We start from the raw sequence: 22,627 nt of genomic DNA on the forward strand, positions 1-22,627 counted from the left end.
TAAAATTAGACTTGTATTGTACAGTAGCCTCCTCCTGTGTTGTTGATAGCAGATTTATGACCAAAGCCCTGGTCCATGGGTGGAGGCAGAGCCGTGCAGTGCCAGTACAGTAATGCTAAGTGACGGGGAAGGCGGCCAATCAGAGGAGGGGCTAAAGCTTTTAACCGTGTCAGAGTCCGCGGCTGCCAGTCTGAGCCACCTGTAGCAGCCTAAAGGACACAAGGTCTGAACTGAACCGTTATACACCGTTACGCCTGCGGGGAACGAACTTCATAACCGGCTAGATCTCTCAGAAGAACCGCTTCATAAAGTCTTAGAACACCGTAAAGATGTTTCTCAGTTGTCTGCTTGTGGTATTTCTCTTTGGTGAGTGAAGATTACTTCCACACTATTAGACTCTGTGTAGTTACTGCTCATTGTTCTGTAGTTAGGTTTTAATCTCCATGTGTAGCCTTAAACTGTGACCAAGGAAGTATTATTTGTTCTTAAGTAATTTCGGTACAAATTATTTAAAATACTACATAGTAAAATATTGCAAATTGTACTTTAATCCGTACAAGCCCCACCATCATCAGCAGCAGCAATATTAAAATTCGATAAATCTAGCTTCCAGACTTATATGTTGTACATGTACAAAGGTTCAAAGTAAATATTGCCATCTTTTAAATGAACTTTTCAAATATATTTCACTTATTTCTAACAAGAAGAAATCTCCCTTTTTCCTTACATGGGTATTATCCATCGAAAGAAATGGATTTTTAAAAAACGCAATATGCACAATTTTAGTTAGATATTTTACATAAAAATACAAAATACCAAAAAAAATGTTGTCACAAAAAGACGGATACAATCGTGAATTTATTATTATTAGCTGTAACTATGAGCTGAACCATACAATATTTGGACTACAGTAAATCATAAAAATATCCTAGTAACATATACATACTGTTAAATTACACAACATTGCAGCTACTTAACAGGATGCTTCTCTTTCTAAATTATTATTATTATTATGCTAGTTTCTAGTTAGGCTGCTTATATTGAGTCAGGAGGAACATAATTCTCTGTACTTGTTTAATAATTTGATTTTTTAAGTACAGAACAGTCATGGGACAGTTAATTTTAAGCTTTAAATCCTTAATAGTGTCATTACTTCAGTTATGTTCTGGTTAGACTTTGAGTTTTCTGGATGAGTAATGTAGTTTCTAGTGCTTGTGTGGCCAGGAAAAGTGTAAATGTTTAGCTATTAACAGGCTATTATGACTGAGACTGGTGATTAATGACTCATGGTCATGTTCAGCATTGTTATACAAAAAGTCTGCTTGTGCAGTAACTGTGAACTCTCTGTAGTACTTTATAAAGAATTTAAGGCCATTTATAGTGACTTTGTTTAATATTAAATTTGCCAAATTAAGGTGCATTTAACTTAAAATTTGTTGTAATGGAAATCTTTTTCTTGGGTATACTATAATCAAATCATGTGACTTGTCCTCAGTAAGTACTGCACACTCAACTTTTTGTTTTTTAACTACACTTTCATGGGGGGGGGGGGGGGGGGGGGGGAACTGACTCAAAGCTCTCTGGGGGTGGCCAGCAAGAAGGCATCGCTCAAACAACAGGCGGCCCCCTGAAGCGCAACACACTCCACACACAAAGTTTACTCTGTGCACCCTCCAAACTGTGGTGAAGCTGTTTGAGGAATTTTGAGAAAGTCTCCACTAGATCCTTTGTGACTAAACTTAATTGCAGTCAAATCCATCTGTCTTTCTATTATTTTGGCTCATTCTGAAGTGGATCTTTGTGTTTTAAGCTCCCCATATGAGGACTGAGCATAATTGTCCTTGTCATGTGCTGGTGTCTTGCTTGAAGCCTGCGGGCTACGTGTTTCTATTTTTTTTGTCATGTGTTTACTTGTATAGTAATGTAGCTAAACAGAGACAGAGGGAGGCAGGGAGAGCCGATGCCCTTTGGGGTGTGTGGCTGAAGCAGCAGTAAAGACTCCAGATGAAAAGACCTCCTGAAGCTTGAGCTCCTCCTTCTCTGAAGCTGGCGCCTCATTTTTTTCGAGCCACCCCCCTATGAGAAAGCACATAGAAGAGCAGATTTAGTGCCCGTCTCTCCTCTCGCTGCTACTCCTTCCTCTCACACCATGTGCTGTGTCTTGTCTGCTCCACGTGTCGTGTTTGCTGGCCAGTCATCATTAGGTCATTGGCAGACCATGGCAGACTCAGGAGTTAAGGAACAGATGTGAAAGTTCTTTTACTGAGCTTCTGCAGTTAAATTTTAGGCCATGTTACTTGTTGCTCACTCACACATTGCTGACCCTGCTTTTTCAGCAATTAATTGTGCTAACTTTCACATAAGTCATCAAACAACACAGTTTCCATGAGTTCCTCTTTGCTTCTGAGTAATAGTTAATGTTCTGCCCTGTTAAGCTTGCTTATCTATGTCACTATCTGCTTACCTTCCTCATTTCACACCATGATACCTGTTGGCACCCATATATTCCCTTCTCATCACGTTTCTGCTGCTGTTTCTTCTCCTTCTTTTCTCCCGCTGTTGCAGTGTCCCTGCTGTATCCTGCTGGATTAGACCTGCTTCAGGGCAGTAAATCTCACTCTGTAATTGGAAAGCATGTGCTGGCGGAGCTTTAATTGGATATGATATGTGCAGAGGCCCTGCAAGTGAGCTCTTGCTCCAGGGAGCCATCTGTTACCCCCAAGTTGCAGCAAAAGAGCTCTGTTTGCTCACATACAGAGAATAGAAAACTCATTTCTGTCTGCCTCTTCTTTTTGTGAATACACTTACATTGGACTGTCTGATGAGCAAGAGACCAAAGAAAAGACTAGAGTGTGACATAATCAGCTGGAATGAATAGAAACTCAGATTATATATTAGGTCAGGTTCATTAATTTATTTTACTCCTACCCTGCAATAGATTTGTCTGTGAGTCCGATGGCCTGTACATGTGAGTGTCAGGCATCAAGCAGCAGGAAGAGCCATTGTTTTGGCTGAGGTGAAGCTTATATGAGAATCCATATAATAAAATACACAAAAAAAAACGTATTTATCTTCTTATTGATGACCCATAGCTGTTTGTTTTAGGCCTCAATCACACAGGCCCAGGCAGTGCTGTGATTGCCATGAAAAATGCATATACCTTGACTGTTTTGTGAGTGGTTGCTGGAGGTTGCCAGCTGTCGCTAGGTGAACTTGGTTGCAAAGAGGGAGCTGCAGTAAGAACCTCCTTGTGAGGTCACTACCAGGTCACCTGTAATATATGTGGAAGATGACAGCTTGTTTGCAAACACTCCCCAACTACTCCCTGTCATTGGCAGCGTCTTCTATACAAACTATGGGCAACTGTGGCAATCTGCTATGGACCAAAGTAATCCTAAGAAGGTTTTTGGTGCAGCGCTGTATACCTCTTTGCGATCAGTTCACAGAGTGATTGCCAGCAACCTCTAGCAACCATCTGCCAACCAGTTGGAGACTCCAGATTTCTCCTTAGCATCCTAAGCCTGTGTGACTGAGGCTTTAGCAACCAATTTCACATCAACTGCCAGCAACCACTTGTCAAGCCGTCAGGGAATCCACTTTTTTTTCTATCAACCTGTGGTTGCCAAGGGGTCAACGACTCCAGACCTGTGAAACTGAGGCCTTAATGATCCCAATCAAATCAAATTTGAGAATTAAAAAAATTGCTGCAGCTTTTGCATTTGGGGGCACAGTTCTTTTCATTACCTGATGTCAGCAAAACTATTTGGCACGCATTTGCCCTTCTATGATTTAGGCACTCAGTTGCCAGTGTGTTAGGGACACCAAGCTTTAACTACTACAGTTATACATCTCTACCAATAAAACTACTAAAATGTTGGCTGTTAATTTATTGGTTGGTTTGCTAATTTTAGCAGCTCTGTGTATATACATGTTTTATACATATAACTAACTAATGACTTCAGTGTATGAGGCATCTGTGTGTGTCCTCTTATCAGGACTGTGAACATGAGACAGTGAGCTGCATGATTGACTGTTGGTTAATGAATATTAAAGGTATCTCTGTGTCCTGTGAGGACACTCCTGCTCAAGTGGTATCAGCTGTGTTGCTTTGATGTTGCCTTCCTCAGGCCTGGTTTTACCCATCTGTGGACACTGCAAGAAACTGACCTGTGTGTGTATCTGTCAGTGCTCCGTGACATTTAAAACACGTGAATGAGTGCCTTTAAGTACTAGGAGGTCATAAATCAGTGCGTAAGACATGTTAGGTCTCATTAGCCTGCAAAGGGACCCAAAGTGTAATTAGCTATGAGCTGTTGTCCAGTATGCTTCCAGCTTTTTGCGTTAGAACAGCATGTTTCAGATGTCATATTTGATGATTTCTGAAATACGACCACCACACACACACACACACACACACTATTGGTCAGCCCTCTGCATGACTCTTTCTCCTTAATGAGATCCTGCCTTCTGGCCTCAGGCTCTTCCTGGCTGTTGGGTCACAACCTGTCAGTTCATCTCCTGCTTTGTGTGCAGTCTTTGATCAGCTGTGTCCTCCTCTGTGCTGCTGGACATAATAGAGAATTATTTCAAGAACGCACTTTGCGCTAATGAACTGAATGAACAGTTTCATAGCAACACAGAAAAGAGGAGATTCTTTGTCTGCAGTTTCTGTACTGCTCCTTCTAGAGTTTACTGGCCTTCACCCAGTGTTATTGGTACTAATGAGCATACATCATCTGGGAGTGGCAGCAAAGAGGAAGTTAAGGATGTGTGTTTGGGGAACAGGATCTGACAGTCAGTTCATGAGCAGGTACTTCACAGAACCGTGTCACTGAAGTACAGCCCCGAGCTGAAACAGTGCCAAAGTCTCGCTCAGTCTCTCTTAGCGATTTAAAGTCTGGTCAAGCTTCAACAGCTGGAAGTAAACATCTCCTTGACAACAGATACACTCCCACATTGCACTTATTTGATTTCTGCATTGAGAAATAAAAGCAAAGATAAAGGTGGAGGGGCGGCTTCCTGTGATAGTTTGTCAGACATCCTTATTGGAATTGGTGCAAAGTCAGACCTTCTTGTCCATATCCTGTTCACAGGCCGACCTTAGACCCACTTGTCACCCTGCCTGTCCCAGTCATCTCTTTTATATCTGCAGGGGATTATCCGGCTGTAGGCTAAATCCTTAGAGACAAGGCTGCCTGTTAGACTTGCAACACAGAGTGTGCTCTTAATTACTCTGTTCTTTCAATAATACTGCAGACTGATTGTCTGTTTGGATTGTCTCTTGGGTTTTGTAATCTTTTCCAGTATGGTAACTTGCTAATTGAAAAATAAAGGCCTTGGGCTGCTAACATGTAGTATAGTATTGACGTGGTCTGTGGTGAAGTAGGGGCACAATTTGATAGCTATTGTTCTGCCAGTCTGCAGCTAGGACGTCATAGAAACTTACTGTTTTGTATGGACTTTTCGAGCTGACATTTCCATGTAAATGGAAACAAGGAACCAGCATTAAACAAACAGTAATATGAAAATGATGGCAAAAAGAGAACCATTGTATTTGTTTGCATTAATCATAGCATACATGTTCTTATCTCTGACGCCCTGTTACTTCCCTAGAGTCTATAAACACACGATATGTTTCATGAAGTGACCATAAGATTCTCTAATCTGCCTTTGGATACATAGCCAAAGCACCTCAGTGTATCAGCAACCTTCATTAGATATTACCTTTCCTAGATCTCGGTTTTAGTCTCTTTCCAAGTCTTAAGCTGCAAGCAAGAGATAAGCTGAGACAGAGCTCTGTCTCACCATGATAATTGCATCTGAAGGCTATATGGAGCCTGTAAGTATCTGTGTACAAAATACAGATTTATTGCATATGACACTGTAAAGCCTGTGTCACACATATGCAATAAATATAAAATAAACATATTGTATATGTATAAACACTGTAAAGCCAGTTTCTGCTGAACTTAAATATCTGTATTGACCTAGAATTTCACAATCAGTACAGCCCTACTTTAAAGTGCTACTAAAGTCGACCACTGAATTTAATTACTCTTTACTGCTGCTAAGACATTTATCTGCAACTAATCCTCAAACTGGCAAAGGCTTTCATGTCTCGGTAATTAAATCTGGAATTTATTTAGCTATTGCCACATCAATGTTTGTAAATAATATCTTCCATAGACTTACTGTTTCTTTTTTTCTTTTTGGCTTTCACTGCCTGAGTTATTGTTCCAGTTTTGCTCGGCCAAAGTGCCACATAGTTATTAAATCAGATCCAGTAAAGAACCATTTGTTTATAACTGTAAGTATGCCATTGCATATGAACATACTTCCCGTAACTTTGTCATTCGTGCATAGTGGCTACATCGCACCTATATGTTTCTCCTCAGCAGCTTATGGTGTCAGTAGGAGGTGAATGAAACTGCCATTTGAAATAAGTTAGGATTAGAGATGATTAGAGACCCCAGAAACCTGACCCCATTGACCCTGAAACTAATAACCACCGATAGCTAAGTGATATAAGTTGATAGCTAAGTAATGTTAGCTCACTAGCAACAAGCAGCAGCCTCTTGGGGTGAAAAATAAAGACACCGCAGTTCCTCTAATGGTCATTTGCAGTTGGCTTGAAAATTGATGTGGACTGCTGTATTAAAAGGCCCAACTTTAGCCATGGCTAATGAAGGCCTCTATGAGACAGTCACCAGGCTGTGGTAATGTGTCGCTGCTCACCTTGTTCCATTTGTTGGGTTAGCACACCTTTGTTTGCCAATTAGCTCTGATGATAGGAATGACTTTAGTTCCTTATTTTAAATTATATATTATACTCCAAAGTTACTGCAGCTCATCCAAGAATATTTGTAGCAAAGCGTGTTTACTTGGGAACATTAGCAGAAAGTACAGCTAAGACCATATCTCCTCTTATTTATGGCTCTAAATGTGACAGTGTGTTGATTAATGATGTGTGCTAAATGCTGGCACTGCTATTAAAATATTAAGGATTTCCAGTGCCTTGAATCAGAACACAAATACACCTGCTGTTGGCAGTGACAGTAGCTCAGCTCTCTGCTGTAGTGGAGTCACGCACACCTGACAGGATGATGTGTTCTTCTGAAACAGGCTGTTTCGGCAAAGCAGGAAGAATTCAAAAATAGTGCCTAAACTATGATTATTTTTGATAAAGGCTGATAAAAGTTGAGCATATCAAATTGTAGAGATTTCAAAGGTATGCAAGAACGATGTGCAAAGTTAAATATTCAGCGTTCACCTCAGTGGTTCATGAAAACACACTTTGTTCTCCTAAATTGTCACTGAGAATGTAACGGAATAATCAAAGCCGAGCTGGCTGGATCAGATTTAAGAGGTTTTCCATTAATCTCAATCTCTGGTTATTCAGTAAGATTAGTCAGATGTATTTAAGTATTAATCTAGAAGACCCAGGCACAAATTGATACGTGTTTCACAGCAGTGATCTAATGCTGTGTTGCTTCATATATTAATATCTAATTCTGCCACTCCTTTGCTTTACCGAATAGGTTATCTGTGACAGTTCCATAATTTTTTTTACTTCCTTATCGTTACAGTTGATTGCTTAATGTTTTATTTTAGTCACCCAGTACATAACTTTTGAAGGTGGGTATAGGTGTGTGCCCATTAAACACATAATATCCATAAACGGCTGTTGTCACAGGGCCTGTAGAGCCTCTGGTTTTTCATCTCTAATGAGTCTTGGTTACCAAGTGATAAAGACATTAGGTCACACAGTGGCCTTGTACACGCAGAAGATAATCAAATCAAGCTCAGGATCTGATATTAGTCTTAATTTTTTTCACCACTGTTGAAAACTATTTGTTTAATCTGTCCACCCGTCTGACTCCTGGCAGCAGCCTATCTCCTTTCTCTGGCTGCTGAAAGAACACACTTTGAATGTAATCATTTAGTGCATACAGATGAGGAACTGAGGTAAACACGGTAAGCCATTATTAAAGACCTCCTACTGTTTGTACCGCTCTTCAAGCTGCCCTCTGGCTTCCTCTGTTCTGCTCTAAACACAGAGTAAAGAGTGGGAGCAGGCTAAATGAGAACAGGCATCACAACAACACAGTGCACGAATAGAATGCAGCCCATTGACAGTGGTTCTTATCTGCAGAGTTAATGTCAACTTTTGTACACGCTGTGTATTAAATGTTTATTTAAGACACAACCTTATGTAATTACAGCTTAATCTCATTTTCCACCAAAGTAAGAGGGTCACCTTTGCAATAACATACAGTCATGTCATCTTTACTGTTTAGGTTTGCTCTCATTGTGTGATTTACAGTAGGATTATTTAGCAAATACTAGTTAAAAAAATAGTCTCTACCTGGCTTGCTACGATTGCTACGACTGCATGGCACTGAACAGGAGTGGCCCTCCAGTTTCATTGTATATCCTGTATAATGACAATAAAGGCATTCTATTCTATTCTATTCTATTCTATTCTATTCTATTCTATTCTATTCTATTCTATTCTATTCTATTCTATTCTATCCTAAGCCAGTTGCACTAAAAAAAAGATGTTAAAATTTTTATTGAGAGTGACCAGGATGATCGGGATTAGAAATGAGGTTATCAGAGGGACATCTCAGGTTGAGTGGTTTAGAGGCAGGCCTGAGATGGTTTGGACATGTACACAGGATTGATAGTGGATAAATTGGACAAAGGATGTTAAAGATGAAGCTACTAGGCAGGAGGAATGTATACCATGCATAACAATTTGCTCCACTGCATGCGAGATTGATTAAAACAGGAGAGGATATTTTCTGTCAGACATACAAGTTTGGCATTATAAATTTTGGCAAAACCTTTATGTGTATGTACGTGTACAAAGATTTTCAAACCTTATATATGCCTATCTTTAATTTTTCTTTTTCCTGGGGCTAGCATCACAGAAGGCGATAAGCTGCTTATTTTTGTGCTTCCGTTTTCACTCTAGGAGTGACAACATCAGATCCAGGCACTACCCCCACATACAACACTTTGACAGCTTCTTCAGAAGTGACTACACCAAGAGAAAATGCTACAGCAGAATCTAATACAAACCTCGTCAGCAGCAAAGTTACAGCGGACGGTGACGTAACCACCTCCAGCCCAGCTTCCTCTGCATCACCTCCAGCTTCCTCAGCATCACCTCCAGCTTCCTCAGCATCACCTCCAGCTTCCTCAGCATCACCTCCAGCTTCCTCAGCATCACCTTCAGATTCCTCGGCATCACCTCCAGTGTCCTCGACATCACCTCCAGTGTCCTCGGGATCACCTCCAGTGTCCTCGGCATCACCTCCAGCTTCCTCGGCATCACCTCCAGCTTCCTCGGCATCACCTCCAGCTTCCTCATCATCACCTTCAGATTCCTCAGCATCACCTCCAGTGTCCTCGGCATCACCTCCAGTGTCCTCGGCATCACCTCCAGCATCCTCATCATCACCTTCAGATTCCTCGACATCGCCTTCAGCATCCTCTTCATCAACTCCTGCTTCCTCAGCATCATCTCCAGCTTCCTCGGCATCACCTTCAGCGTCCTCTTCATTACCTCCAGCTTCTTCTGCATCATCCTCAGCTTCCTCTGCATCACCCTCAGCTTCCTCTGCATCACCTCCAACTTCATCTGAATCACCCCCAGCATCCTCTGCATCACCCTCAGCTTCCTCTGCATCACCTCCAGTGTCCTCTGCATCATCTCCAGCTTCCTCTGCATCACCTCCAGTGTCCTCTACACCATCTTCAGCTTCCTCTGCACCACCCTCAGCTTCCTCTGCATCACCTCCATCTTCCTCTGCATCATCTCCAGCTTCCTCGGCATCACCTCCAGCTTCCTCTGCATCACCCTCAGCTTCCTCTGCATCACCCTCAGCTTCCTCTGCATCACCTCCAGCTTCCTCAGCATCACCTCCAGCATCCTCTGCATCATCTTCAGCTTCCTCTGCACCACCCTCAGCTTCCGCTGCATCATCTCCAGCTTCCTCGGGATCACCTCCAGCTTCCTCTGCATCACCCTCAGCTTCCTCTGCATTACCCTCAGCATCCTCTGCATCACCCTCATCTTCCTCTGCATCACCCTCAGCATCCTCTGCATCACCTTTAGCTTCCACTGCATCATCTCCAGCGTCCTCTGCATCACCCTCAGCTTCCTCTGCATCATCTCCAGCATCCTCTGCATCACCCTCAGCCTCCTCTGCATCACCCTCAGCTTCCTCTGCATCACCCTCAGCATCCTCTGCATCACCCTCAGCATCCTCTGCATCAACCTCAGCATCCTCTGCATCACCTTCAGCTTCCTCTGCATCACCTCCAGCCTCCTCTGCATCACCCTCAGCATCCTCTGCATCACCTTCAGCTTCCTCTGCATCATCTCCAGCGTCCTCTGCATCACCCTCAGCTTCCTCTGCATCATCTCCAGCATCCTCGGAATCACCCTCATCGTCCTCTGCATCACCCTCAGCTTCCTCTGCATCATCTCCAACTTCCTCTGCATCACCTCCAGCATCCTCGGCATCACCCTCAGCTTCCTCTGCATCACCTCCAGCATCCTCTGCATCACCTCCAGCATCCTCGGCATCACCTCCAGCGTCCTCGGCATCACCTCCAGCTTCCTCTGCATCACCTCCAGCGTCCTCTGCATCACCTCCAGCTTCCTCTGCATCACCTCCAGCGTCCTCGGCATCACCTCCAGCTTCCTCTGCATCACCTCCAGCTTCCTCTGCATCACCTCCAGCGTCCTCGGCATCACCTCCAGCTTCCTCTGCATCACCTCCAGCTTCCTCTGCATCACCCTCAGCTTCCTCTGCATCACCCTCAGCTTCCTCTGCATCATCTCCAGCTTCTTCTGCTGTCACCACCCTTAGTCCCTCAACAGCAAGCTCAGGAGGTAATACTAACAGCACAATACATTTTGATGTGTGTTCTTGTACATAATATACTATAACATGCAAGTGAGAAGAATGTTCAAGGCAGTCCATCCAATATTTAATGAGTCTACAAGTGCATAATTTGAGATGTAGGTTAAAGTAAGATATTGTGTTTAATAAGTATGCTTTGTGCATATTTACACAGTACCATATTTTAATAGTCATATCAGTGTATTCTCTATTTAAATGTCCCTTGTCTGATTATTTCTCTTTTTTTGATGACACAGTAACTGTTCACACTGCAGTAACCATGACTACAACTCTTTCACCTGATGCTAGTGGCATGACAACTGCCACTCCTATCACCAACCCTTCCACCGCCACTGTCACTACCTTGCAGTCAACCCAGGTCACGATCAGCAGCTCCACCACCGCAGCCCCACCCATCCCCACGCTGAGTCCAGTCATAGGTTTGCACCTTTCTCCAAAGTGCTTAATGTCTTTTTGAGATGTGATTCAGCAAGTGTAAATTTGCTGTCATTGCTGTTTTGTGTTCACAACTTCTTTCTGCTACCTCCAGGTGGCCAAAATATATGATATTTTTATGATATTTCATGATTAGCAAAATAAATATACCTTAAAAAAATGAATTCCATTTGTTTAGTGGATAATTTTTCTTTTATTGCTTGTCAGTGTGTCCTACCGTCCCATGTCCACCTGGAAGCGTCTGTCTTAATGGCACTTGCCAGTGTCTCTCGGGTACATACCTGCTGAATGGACGTTGTGTACCTGGTAAGAACATAAAAGATTGTAAATGAGTGTTAACACTGAATCTGTCATCTTATATTCTTTGCTCCTGTTTGTCACTCAGCCCAAGTGTTCCCAGGCCAGCTTCATATCACCTCCTTGCAATTTCAAGATGAAATGCTCAACAGGTCCTCGAGCATATTCCAGCTGGCAGCAGCCAATATTTCAGCAGTGGTAGGTTGTGAGGTCAGGACTATGTTGGATAGCTCTAGAATTAATAGGACAACTTAATAGGTAAACTGTGTTTATTCTGTTTCACAGCTTAGTGGCATTCTCAAGAAGATGCCAGGGTATATACAGTCTGATGTTGTGCAACTTGAGTGAGTACATTTTTGCTTTTCCTGCTAGACAAAGACATGATCCCACATGTTATAAAATGTGCCTTACATCTGTGGCTGATTTTCTAGACCAGGAAGCGTGAAAGCAACTATAAATAATATTTTTGGTGACAACACTGCCAATCAAGAGTCTGTTGATGAAGCCTTAAAGGATGCTATAGCCAACTCCAGTGGACTGCTGTCTCAAGCTACATTTACAGGTTAATACTGACTGCATAATATACAAGTTTATTAATGACATCTCTGAGTCACAAGCCACATAATTTATACATCTGTTCTGTCCTTGCTCCTTTTTAGGTACAAACCTGTGTGAGCAGATCCCTTTACCTTGTGATGTGTCCACTACAGTATGCAGCATTATAACTAGCCAGCCAACATGTTCCTGTAAAGAGGGCTACATCTCCACTGTGTACTTGACCACTAGCTGCAAAGGTAAAAGTGACTAGTTAGTTTTCTTTATTTTTATCCTTAATCCAGACTCGTGTTGGGTATAAATGAGCTGTATTTACGTCAACTCTTTTATGTATTTTTTTTAATCTTTACAATGTTCTGCTGCAGTGATCTTATACATTATTAAAGCTTCATGTACAGACCATTTAAATTGACCACCTGCAGTGTTTAAGACTAAGCTCAAGTGAAATTTTCCGAGCTTGTCTACAGTCAAGAGAACTGTAACAAAACCTTCTAATCCTCGCAAAAAAAAAAGCCTGTGTGGGAATGAGAAGGAGAATCAACAGGGAGTGAGACTCACGTACAAGGTCAAGAGCTGCGGTCTTTTCTCCGTGCCGACCCCTGACACTTCCTTCATTTATCTCTCTAATTTATTTCTTTTTAACAGCAATGTTACCCTGGAAACATGGAAGAATTGCAGCTTTGCCTCTGTGTGTAGGGTTGTGACCAAGGAGATCAGCTATAGGAAATACTGTTAAAGAATAAGACCTTAAGCTTCAGACAAATGCAGCATACAGTTACTCTCTTAAGGACAGCATAAAATTACTGTTTTGTCCTTCTTGTTTTTTTTTTGTAGCATGTCCAAGTGGGCAAAGGGCAGTGAAAAATATTTGCGAACCGTAAGTACACACATTTTAAATTCTGCTTACAGGTTTTGCATGTTTGCAAACATGGACAGTGTTAAGAAGTGGCTCCCCCGTGTGGATTCATTGTTGAACTCCACCATCATGGTTCCAGGCAGTGTTGAAATGTGAATATCTCTGTGCTTTCTTTCAGATGTCCATTTGGGTATGCTGGATTCAACTGCAATGACTGTGAGTAACATCACTATTACAAAGGAAAAATGCTCGTATGGACTGCACATTATGTCAGTGATTCCTAACTAAGAGTTTAAGTACCTGAGTAGGTACTTCTGAAATAGCCACAAATGTATGTGGAAAGGTTTAAAGACCTGAGAGGCTTTAAATATGTTTGAGCTGAAAAAATCAGTTATCTTAAAGCAGCAGACATAGACAGCCCGAAAGTTACTTTGTAAAATATAGTTCTGTGAAAAAGTATTTGCCTCTTCCTGATTTCCTTTTTCTTTTTTTATGTATTTGACATGCTTACAGTTTCCGATCATCAAACAAATTTTAATATTATCCAAATCTACCTGGTCCTACATAAAAAAAAGTGACTGCCTGCTTTGTTAAATCATGAATTAACCAAATATTTTGAAAAGCTAAGTTCAGTTTCACTAGCCACGCCCAGGGCCTGATTACTGCCAGACCTGCTGAATCAAAAAGTCACTTAAATAGAACCTGTCTAACGAGGCGAAGTGGGCTAAAAGCTTTCAAAAAGCAACACATCATGCCATGATCTAAAGAAACTGAAGAACTGATGAGAAACAAAGTCATTAACATCTGTCAGTCTGGAGAGGCCAGACTAAGGCATTTCTAAGACTTTGGGATTCCAGCAAACCACAGTGAGAGCCATTATCCACAAATGGAGAAAACTTGGAACAGTGGTGAACCAGAGTGGCCGGGCTACCAAAATTACTCCCAGAGCAACATCTAAAGGGCTCACTTGACTCAGTTAAGAGACTGGGCAAAAATGGCGCCCATGGGCGAGTTCCAAGGTGAAAACCAGTGGTAAATGGTAATTGGACTAGCTCTTATATAGCGCTTTTCTACTCAGTATGAGCACTCAAAGTGCTATTACAACATGTTTACATTCACCCATGCACTCCCATTCATACAAGCACTTCCATGTTTGCTAAGCTAAGTGCTTTTTAATTAACTATCATTCACACACATTCATACACACAGGACGGTCGGAGAGCAACTTGGGGTTAAGTATCTTGCCCAAGGATACATTGGCATGTAGCCTGGAGTAGCCAGGAATCAAACCGCTGACCTTCTGATCAGTAGGTGACCTGCTCTACCTACTGAGCTACAGCCACCCCAGTGCTGACCAAAAAGAACACATCTTGATGATCCCCCAAGACTTTTGGGAAAATATTCTGTGGACTGACGAGACATAAGTTAAACTTTTTTGGGAGGTTTGAGTCCCGTTACATCTGGCGTAAAACCAACACAGCATTTCATAAAAAGAACATCAGCCAAACATGGCGGTGATAGTGTGATGGGTGGGCCTGCTTTGCTGAATTCTGCTCTCTACCTGAAAAAAAAAGTTCATGCCCTGAAGCTCAGGCCCACTTTGATTATGGAGCAGGACAATAATCCGAAACACATTTGTATTTACTCGGGTTATCTTTGTCCAATATTAAATTTTGCTTGATGATCTGAAACATATAAGTGTGACAAACATATTTTAAAAAAAGAGGTCAAATACTTATGCACAGGACTGTATTTAAAGGAGAAGTTGAATGGCTGCAATAGTAAATCAGTCGTTAGTGATAAAAGCTTTGCACAGTAGATAAACGATGGTGATGCACTGGGAGTACAACAAATAAAAAAACGGGCAGAGACCACTACTCTGTGTACTGATTTTCAAAACTCTGTGTTTGCAATTGTGTCTTTACAGCGGCCCTGCTTGCAGTGGTGGTCATCTCCTGTGTACTGGGAGGAATTCTACTCATCCTTGTCCTGGCTTTGCTCATATACTGCTGCTGGTGAGAATATTAAAGATCACTTCTATCCCCCAACATGACCAGCTCATATGTACTGATTTATACTGTCATTTATACTGAAAGATAATGCAGTGGTTCTGCATCTTGCAACTCCACTTACCCATGTAATTATGGGTTGCTTCATTTGTAAAATGAATGGCCTTAATAATAATAATAATTAAGCAATAGAGTTCATCATTTGAATTAAAAATAAAGAAACATAAAAAAAGCAGCAGTCACACGTTCTCTATTGTCTGTAGGAGAACATGCTCAAAGAAGAAGAAGAAGCAAGGCATCACCAGCAGCCCTTACTCAACAGAAGACTCAAACCAGCCTTGGCCTCCTGGCATCATGCCCATCCCCCGAGCCACCACTAAGTGGGATGGAGCTCCTATAGAGATGACAGAAGGGGGCAGTCAGAATGCCCTGGTGGACAAAAAGCATCAAACCAATGGATTGGTGAGTTACCGCTGTTGTTTCTCTGCCGTCTCAGTCGTCTCAGTTATTTGCCTCGAATCCTCAGACTCACAGTCCTGCATATTGTTGATTACAAATGAAATCAGTTTTTAGATGGTTCAGTTGCCATATCATCTTGCATCTAGATTGCATCTGCTTATTAACCCACTCAGTAAACATGGATTTGCAGGTTAAAAAAAAAAAAAAAATCTAAATCTAGGTTAAATTCAGGCTAAATTGAATAGAAAAAAAACAGTTTTTAAATGTTTTGGCTAATAATTTATGTCAACATCTGTTCAGTGACTACATTGTGATGTAAATAGAAAGTGAAATGACACTTTTCTCACTACAGGGCTCATTCACATGCTTTTTTTCTATGGCTCAGCACTTTTAACATTCAAACACTCACACAGATGCATCGGGGGGGGGCTTGGGGTTCAGTATCTTGCCCAAGGATATTTTGACACACACGCTGGAAGAGTCAGGGATCAATCTACTAAATTGTAAGCAATTAGTAGACGACCCCCCTCTACTTCCTGAGCCATAGCCACCCCAGTGTGTGGGTACATCTTGTTTTCTGACAGATTTAGCTAGACTAGACCTTTTTTTTGACCTGCAAATGAACACATCTGTACTAACTTGGGATATGCCGTTCTTGCATCGCTTCTCAGATAAATCAGATGCTTTGATGATGCATTTTAAATCCTATGAATATCCATATGTTTAACCTAATCATCCAGAGTGTAAATACAGTGCTAGCATGTAGCCCCCTGCCATGCTCCCTGCTTTGCCTGACTCCCAGTGTGTTGCTTTAGGGGTTTCAGCTGAAGCTGAAAGGATGGACAAAGGTAAGGCATGGCTTTGCTTTTAGATTCTTCTTGCTTTGGTACCCCCTGCTGATAATTTAGACAGGCCAGAGTGAGAATAAGGTGATGGTTTTTCTGGGTGATGGGGAGTTTAAACAGGGATTTCTCAGTCATGTGCTTTCATCTTCACATTAAATGTAGCAAGTTCAAAGAAATTCATCAGACAATATTTTTGGGAGAAGTGATGAATAATTTTTTCAGCTTACACTGGTGACTAGGGTTACTTTTGTATGTGTGTTTGACTTTTGTGGGTAAAAGTGTGCAAATGTGTGAAGTCCCTGTTTCTTCACGAAACTAACACGCTCCCTGCGTCTACTGATCTTGCAGTCGGGATCATATGATCTCAACCCAGAAGCAATGAAGACCTTCAAAGGTAAAAACACGTCGCGGTACTCATATCTGGTTCAAGGTCATGAAAATCCTTACTTCTTACCAGGAGATGAGAAGAAAAACTGAAACTAAAAAACACTAAAATCTTCAAATGAAGGAGGAAGATGGTTTCAAAACACAGTCACTGGTTTGAAACTCTGGGACTACAGATGCATATCCTGAGAAGAGTTATTCATAGAGACACTTTACCTTCTGAGCTTATTTGAATTAATGATGACTCACAAAGGATGGTCGGATGGATGAAACTGGTTACCAAAGATTCATTTGTGTATCATGTCTGCTCTTAATGGTTACGGCCAGTAGGTGTCACTGTTGCACATTACATTTACTATAACAGAGTTTTAATAACAGCACAATTGGCTTTGTATTTCTTTTGTCTCTTTTTTATGCTTTGATAAAATCATTCAATAAAATTTTAAAATGAAGCCTCTTATTTTGCTAATTGCACTAAAGTGAACACTAAGGTTACCATTAGTTTTTCTATAAATCGATGGTAAATTGAATGTGGGCTTCTTATGGGCTTCTTGCTGTTTCTCTCAAAGGATATAATTTTTTTTTTTAAGCAAATCTTGAATGACTAAAGGGGCTGGATCCCTGGTTGGCTGTATTTAAAGGGATTTATGTTGTAGCAGTCTGTATTTGTTGAAGCTGCACTTGCAAAATGTGCCTTTTTAATAGTCTGTTTGATGAATAGGAAACATTGCGCTAAGCTGTTGAAAAAGCCTGTCTGCTTTTTTGGATGTGCCAAAAATCACTTGTAAACATTTTTTTTTTTTTTTTAAGATTCTCTATAAATAATATATTTATCTTTGTGCTTTTGAGAGAATGCACTGTTTTATAAGTGTAAGTTTTTGTAAATAATAAGATCTCTTGGCAAGACTGTGCGTGCATATCCAGTGGAAATAAATTAATTTAAGCAGACTGACAGACTTGGTTTTCATCATTCATGCATGCGGTCAATGTAACTGCCCAAATCTATCACTAACACATTTTAAACATTTTGTTTGGGGTGTTTGGTGCACAGTGGAATTTTTTTTGTTTTAAACACGGGCCAGTTTAAATTTTAGAGTCAGTTAGTTGGAATTAATTCCAGTGAACTGACTGTTGTTCAAGAGGACTTTAATCTTTGGGATCTATTTGACTCCATTAGTAACTTCTTCCACACGTCACATGCCACGTTTTCTCGTCTTTGCTTTGTGGTAATTTCTGCATTTTACATACATTTATGTGCAGCCTCTGAGAAAGGTCGGCACTTTAATAATCAAAATCTGCTTTGTTTGTCCTCAAGTCCAAATTCATATTTGAACCATTAAATTCCCTCGAGGCATTCCCGAGAAATCGTGTTCACAAGGAAGGGACAGACAACCGGAAAACATATTATTGCCTCCAGTCCACAGTTGGCACTGAGACATGAGAATGAGTAATTTACAGCAGATGCATCAGTGTGGACATAAATAAAAACACAGTAAATAAAACCACAAATATAAAAAAACAAAGTAATAATAAAGAGAACTTCTCCATAACATTTTCTCAGATACATTCTGCTGAGTTCTGGTGAATAATTATTTTCTGTCTTCATCTTTTCTTCCCTTTCCTGTTTTTTCAGCTGATGTTGTTCAAGTGTTTTTGTATTCTTGATATCAACCATCAAATAGCCCCCGTTCTCTTGTTTGAAAAATCATATGCAAAATTAAACATTTAATTAAAAGTATTGCTTTTGCAAAGATTACCGCTGTCACAATTTAAGCTGAATATGACTGTAATCATGTTACTGCTGCAGAAGGCTGTGGCGTATACAGTAAGAGAATTACTATATGGATCTCAGTGTTGGGAAGGGTGTGTTGGAGGTAGAGCAGATATTGACAGTGCATTTTACCTAGAAACTCTCCGCTCTGTATGTTATGCAGCACTTTGTCACCAAGACTGATGAAGTGTTTGTTGCTGTGGTGTTGCAATCAGTCTGCTCCTGCCAGGCTCTTAAAAACTGGGATTTGGTTTGTTGGTATGCTAAATCTGGCTTTGCCAAGCCTTAATCTTGGGCACTGGGTCACTGGAACAGACTGTGGCTAGTACACAGGATGAACAGATCAGATGTGCATGCTGTGTCGATTTATGTATAGATTAAACGTGTGTAGAATCCTGATCCATTGCTTAAGAGCAATGCCACTTACATGGTTGGAACTGAATTAATCTGAGAGTAAAATAAAACACTTGAAGTGGAAGGTCTGGCTCAAGCTGCTGTAAATGTGGGATGTGTTTAACTCTAGGATTTATTAAACTGTTTCAGGTGTTTGATGATGAAAATGAAGATAATACTCTTTTTTTTTTTTCAAATTTAATTACAAAAAAGTTAGGACGCTGTATAAAATGTAACTAAAAGCAGAATGCAATGATTTGCAAATCTTATAAACCCATATTTTAAATGTATTTGCTCATTTTCAATTATATGGGAGCAACAAAAGGCAGCTGGAGGAACATTTTGCAACTAATTAGGTTAATTGGCAACAGGTCAGTAAGATGATTGATTATATAAAAAGCATCTTAATGAGGCAGCGTTTCTCAGACGTGAAACATGGGCAGAGGTTCACTGATAACAGTTGTCTACAAGTTGTGGAACAATTTTCAATAATGTTCCTCAATGTAAAATTGTGGAGACTGAATATCTCATCTACAGTAATTATAAGAATCCTGACAAATCTCTGCGTGCCACCGACAAGGCTGAAAATCGGTATTGGGTGCCTGTGATCTTCGGGCCCTCAGGTGGCACTGCATTAAAACCAGGCACGATTCTGTCGCTGTGCCATCCACAAATGCAGAGCTCTATCGTGCAAAGAAGAAGCCATGCATTAACATGATCCTGAAGTGCTGCCATCTTCTCTGAGCCAAATCTAGTTTAATATTGAATCCAGTCTGCGGTCTTTCTGTGTGGAGTTTGAATGTTCCCCTCATGTCTGTGTGGGTTCTCTTTGGATACTTAGGCTAGTTCCCACAGTCCAAAAATCTGCATAGGGTTAGATTAATCGATGATTCTGAATTGGCTGTAAGTACGTATGGTTCTATGTCTCTTATGTGTGTTAGCCCTGCGACAGATTGGCAGCCTTGCCAGGGTGTACCTGCCTCTCGCCCTGTGACAGCTGGGATAGGTTCCTAGCCCCTAGCGACCCTGCATTGGAGAGGTAAAAGAAAATGGATGGATGGAAAACATGGATGCTACAGCCTCCAGACTAAAGAGGGTGTTACCAGTTCTTATTTCAAAAGACTGTATCTCTGATGGTTTGGGGGTGCATTAGTGCCTATGGAGTTGGCAGCCTGCACATCTGGAAAGGCACCATCAATGCTGGTGTCCTCAGTTCCAGACATTTAGGGATTGTTGTTGAAAGAAGAGATTATGTAGCACAGTGGTAAACTTGGCCCTGTCACAACTTGACAAATTCTAAATTCCTTTTTTTTTTTTTCTTAAAATGGTCAGTTTTCTCAATTTATATTCATATGTTTGTTGTTATATTGTGAATAAAATATGGGTTTATGAAATTTAACATGCATTTTACACAATATCCCAACTTTTTTGGAACTGGGGTTGTGTATGGTATTTGTACTTGCAAAGATTTTCAACCATTTTACTATCGAGCAGCGCCCCCATTTGGCTGCTTTCAGTGTCACTTAAGGCAATAAAAATAATTTACGTTTAAGTTGGCCAAAATAATCCTACAATGCATTTGATTACTTTGTTTTGTTAACAAGAATATAAATGCTTATAGGCTGAGTAACATGGGTCAATAACAGTGATTACTCAAGATATGGATTTCTTCTTTTTGCTTCATTATCTTCTGTTATTGGCAGCAGTTGAGGCTGATTAGCTCTGTTAGAGGTAATGGGACAATTGATTGAAATCAGCTGTGTTTGCATAACATCAGTTTAGTCCACGAAGCAGCAAAACATCTTAATAATATCACTAATTGGTCACTACTCAGTCTTATTTGAAGATGCAGGAGAGTGAGTGTAGAGGTGAGTGTTCATCAGTGTCTCTGACTTGCTAATATCATACCTCCTATATTTAAGTCAAGATTTTAAGAAAAATATCCAAATTTCCACCACTTTTTGATGGCAGTCATGTTGCACTGGACTGACTTTCCTATTAACATGAACTATACTTTAGTGCTTCTCATGTGTAGGAATGCATTGCATTTTGCAGCCGTTACCAGCTTGCCAAGTCCTGTCGGAGTCTTCTGCTGCACATCCCATCAGCCCACAGGCTCAGCTGACTGATCGATAGACCACTTAGCGGCCGTGAGCTACACTTCCCAGTCATTTGACCTGCTGGAGCTGTGGGAATGGGCACGCAATTCAATAAGCATCGAGCCACTGAAACAACTGAACTGGACCGCCAACTTGAGGAACTTCCTCCTCCTGGATAGATCCACAATACGGCCGCTCTGACTGCAGATTAGTTGTGTCTCAGCTACAGTCACACATTCATGGTGAGATCAAGCTGCGGCTTAACAAGCAGCTATTGATTCCGTGTTGTTGCAAATAAAGAAATAGTTGAATTGACTGAAAGCCTTGCATATTTCAGGTTCTGGACTCACAGCACTCATACAAGTGTGAAAGGGTGCGTTCTCCATCCAAGGCCAGTGCCCAGTTTCACATTTTTAAGGACAGTGATCTGAATCTGCACCAATTTAATGGGTTTATTCTTTTGCCATCATGCCACCAAACAGCACTGATCTCCCCCTCTCACTTGATCAGAGGAACAAAACTGTTATAGAGTATAGAGATACGCTTAAATTTGTTAATCAGATATTCAGTTTCAAAAGTCAAAATGTAAAGTGCTCATTCAGGTCTAATGGGCACTTCCTGCTATAGCTTTGGTGAATTGTAATGCTGCTTTTGTAAGAGGTTACAAAGAGTAACAAAATAAATGACAAAGCGCAGCAAAAATGGCAAACAGAAATGTTTTGGTTTTGTCATTTTCCTCCCAACTGACATTTGTAGCACCTTTAAGGTCATCCGGCCTCTTACAGTAACTGATCCTTCTCATATGGTCCTTAGAAATGAAGTTAGTTCATATCAGTTAATAAAAAGCTGACATTTTGAGGTTTCACACACAGTCTCTGATAAAAATTTGTCACTATTTCTTTCATTCACAGGCACTTAATCAGTCTGACTCTCAGGGCACTCGAGTTCAGCTATTTAACATTAAAAAATAATGATGCAAGTTTATTTTCAAGTTCATAAAATATGCAAATATGCTGTGGATAATGTATTGCGCAAGCAATGCAATTCTAGGACTTCACACTCAAACAACAGAGGAACTGCAACATATGAAGCAGATGATTGTTTGCAAACACTTAAATTTACACTGCACTATTGCCAGCAAACCAGTCTAATTAATTCCTGCCAGGAGGCCTGCAAAGGAAGCTGAAGCCACCTGCTCTACCAGTTTATTGCTGTGAATGAGCAGGAATCCGTTTCTCTCAGCCTTTCTTCCTTTTTATCTTCTCTGCTTCCCCTTCTCTCTCTATTGGGTCACAGCGAAGGCCGTAATTCACTTTCACTAATGCAGTTCTGCAGCAGCCTGTGAAGGACATGGAATTATGAAACATTTCCCGGCAACCTTGTGAGTCTGGCATAAAGCCACCCCAGTAAATAAATACATAAAAATAAAAGCATCGCAGTCTTCCCTGGCTGTACTTTTGATAAAATGATAACTTTTAAAAAACCACATATTCAACATAGGTGGTTTATAGTTAATTTGACCAAGTCATTATAAAACAGCATCAGTGTGTAGCAGAGATTTTATGAGGCTTGTTACTGGAAATTATA

The 22,627-nt window shown here is 40.9% G+C and overlaps 1 protein-coding gene across 1 annotated transcript; it reads left to right on the forward strand.

Moving 5' to 3' along the window:
* Positions 1-203: 203 nt before the first annotated feature.
* LOC115784584 (flocculation protein FLO11) lies at positions 204-17,711 on the forward strand. The gene is made up of 13 exons (XM_030735866.1): positions 204-366; positions 8,978-10,906; positions 11,174-11,356; positions 11,580-11,678; positions 11,758-11,867; positions 11,955-12,013; positions 12,101-12,231; positions 12,329-12,463; positions 13,059-13,101; positions 13,259-13,296; positions 15,008-15,095; positions 15,353-15,551; positions 16,742-17,711. Exons 1-13 carry the CDS (start codon positions 330-332, stop codon positions 16,868-16,870), a joined length of 3,180 nt encoding a protein of 1,059 aa, XP_030591726.1. The 5' UTR covers positions 204-329; the 3' UTR covers positions 16,871-17,711.
* The last annotated feature ends 4,916 nt before the right edge of the window (positions 17,712-22,627 follow it).

The sequence above is a fragment of the Archocentrus centrarchus genome, chromosome 8 (genome assembly GCF_007364275.1).
Source record: "Archocentrus centrarchus isolate MPI-CPG fArcCen1 chromosome 8, fArcCen1, whole genome shotgun sequence".
NCBI classification, from domain to species: Eukaryota; Metazoa; Chordata; class Actinopteri; order Cichliformes; family Cichlidae; genus Archocentrus; species Archocentrus centrarchus.

Excerpts from the sequence above, each read along its gene's own strand:
- LOC115784584 (XM_030735866.1), top strand. The coding sequence starts at position 330 with ATGTTTCTCAGTTGTCTGCTTGTGGTATTTCTCTTTG. Across the intron at positions 12,464-13,058 it reads CTTGACCACTAGCTGCAAAG|CATGTCCAAGTGGGCAAAGG; the intron begins GTAAAAGTGACT and ends TTTTTTTTGTAG. Across the intron at positions 15,552-16,741 it reads AGCATCAAACCAATGGATTG|TCGGGATCATATGATCTCAA; the intron begins GTGAGTTACCGC and ends CTGATCTTGCAG.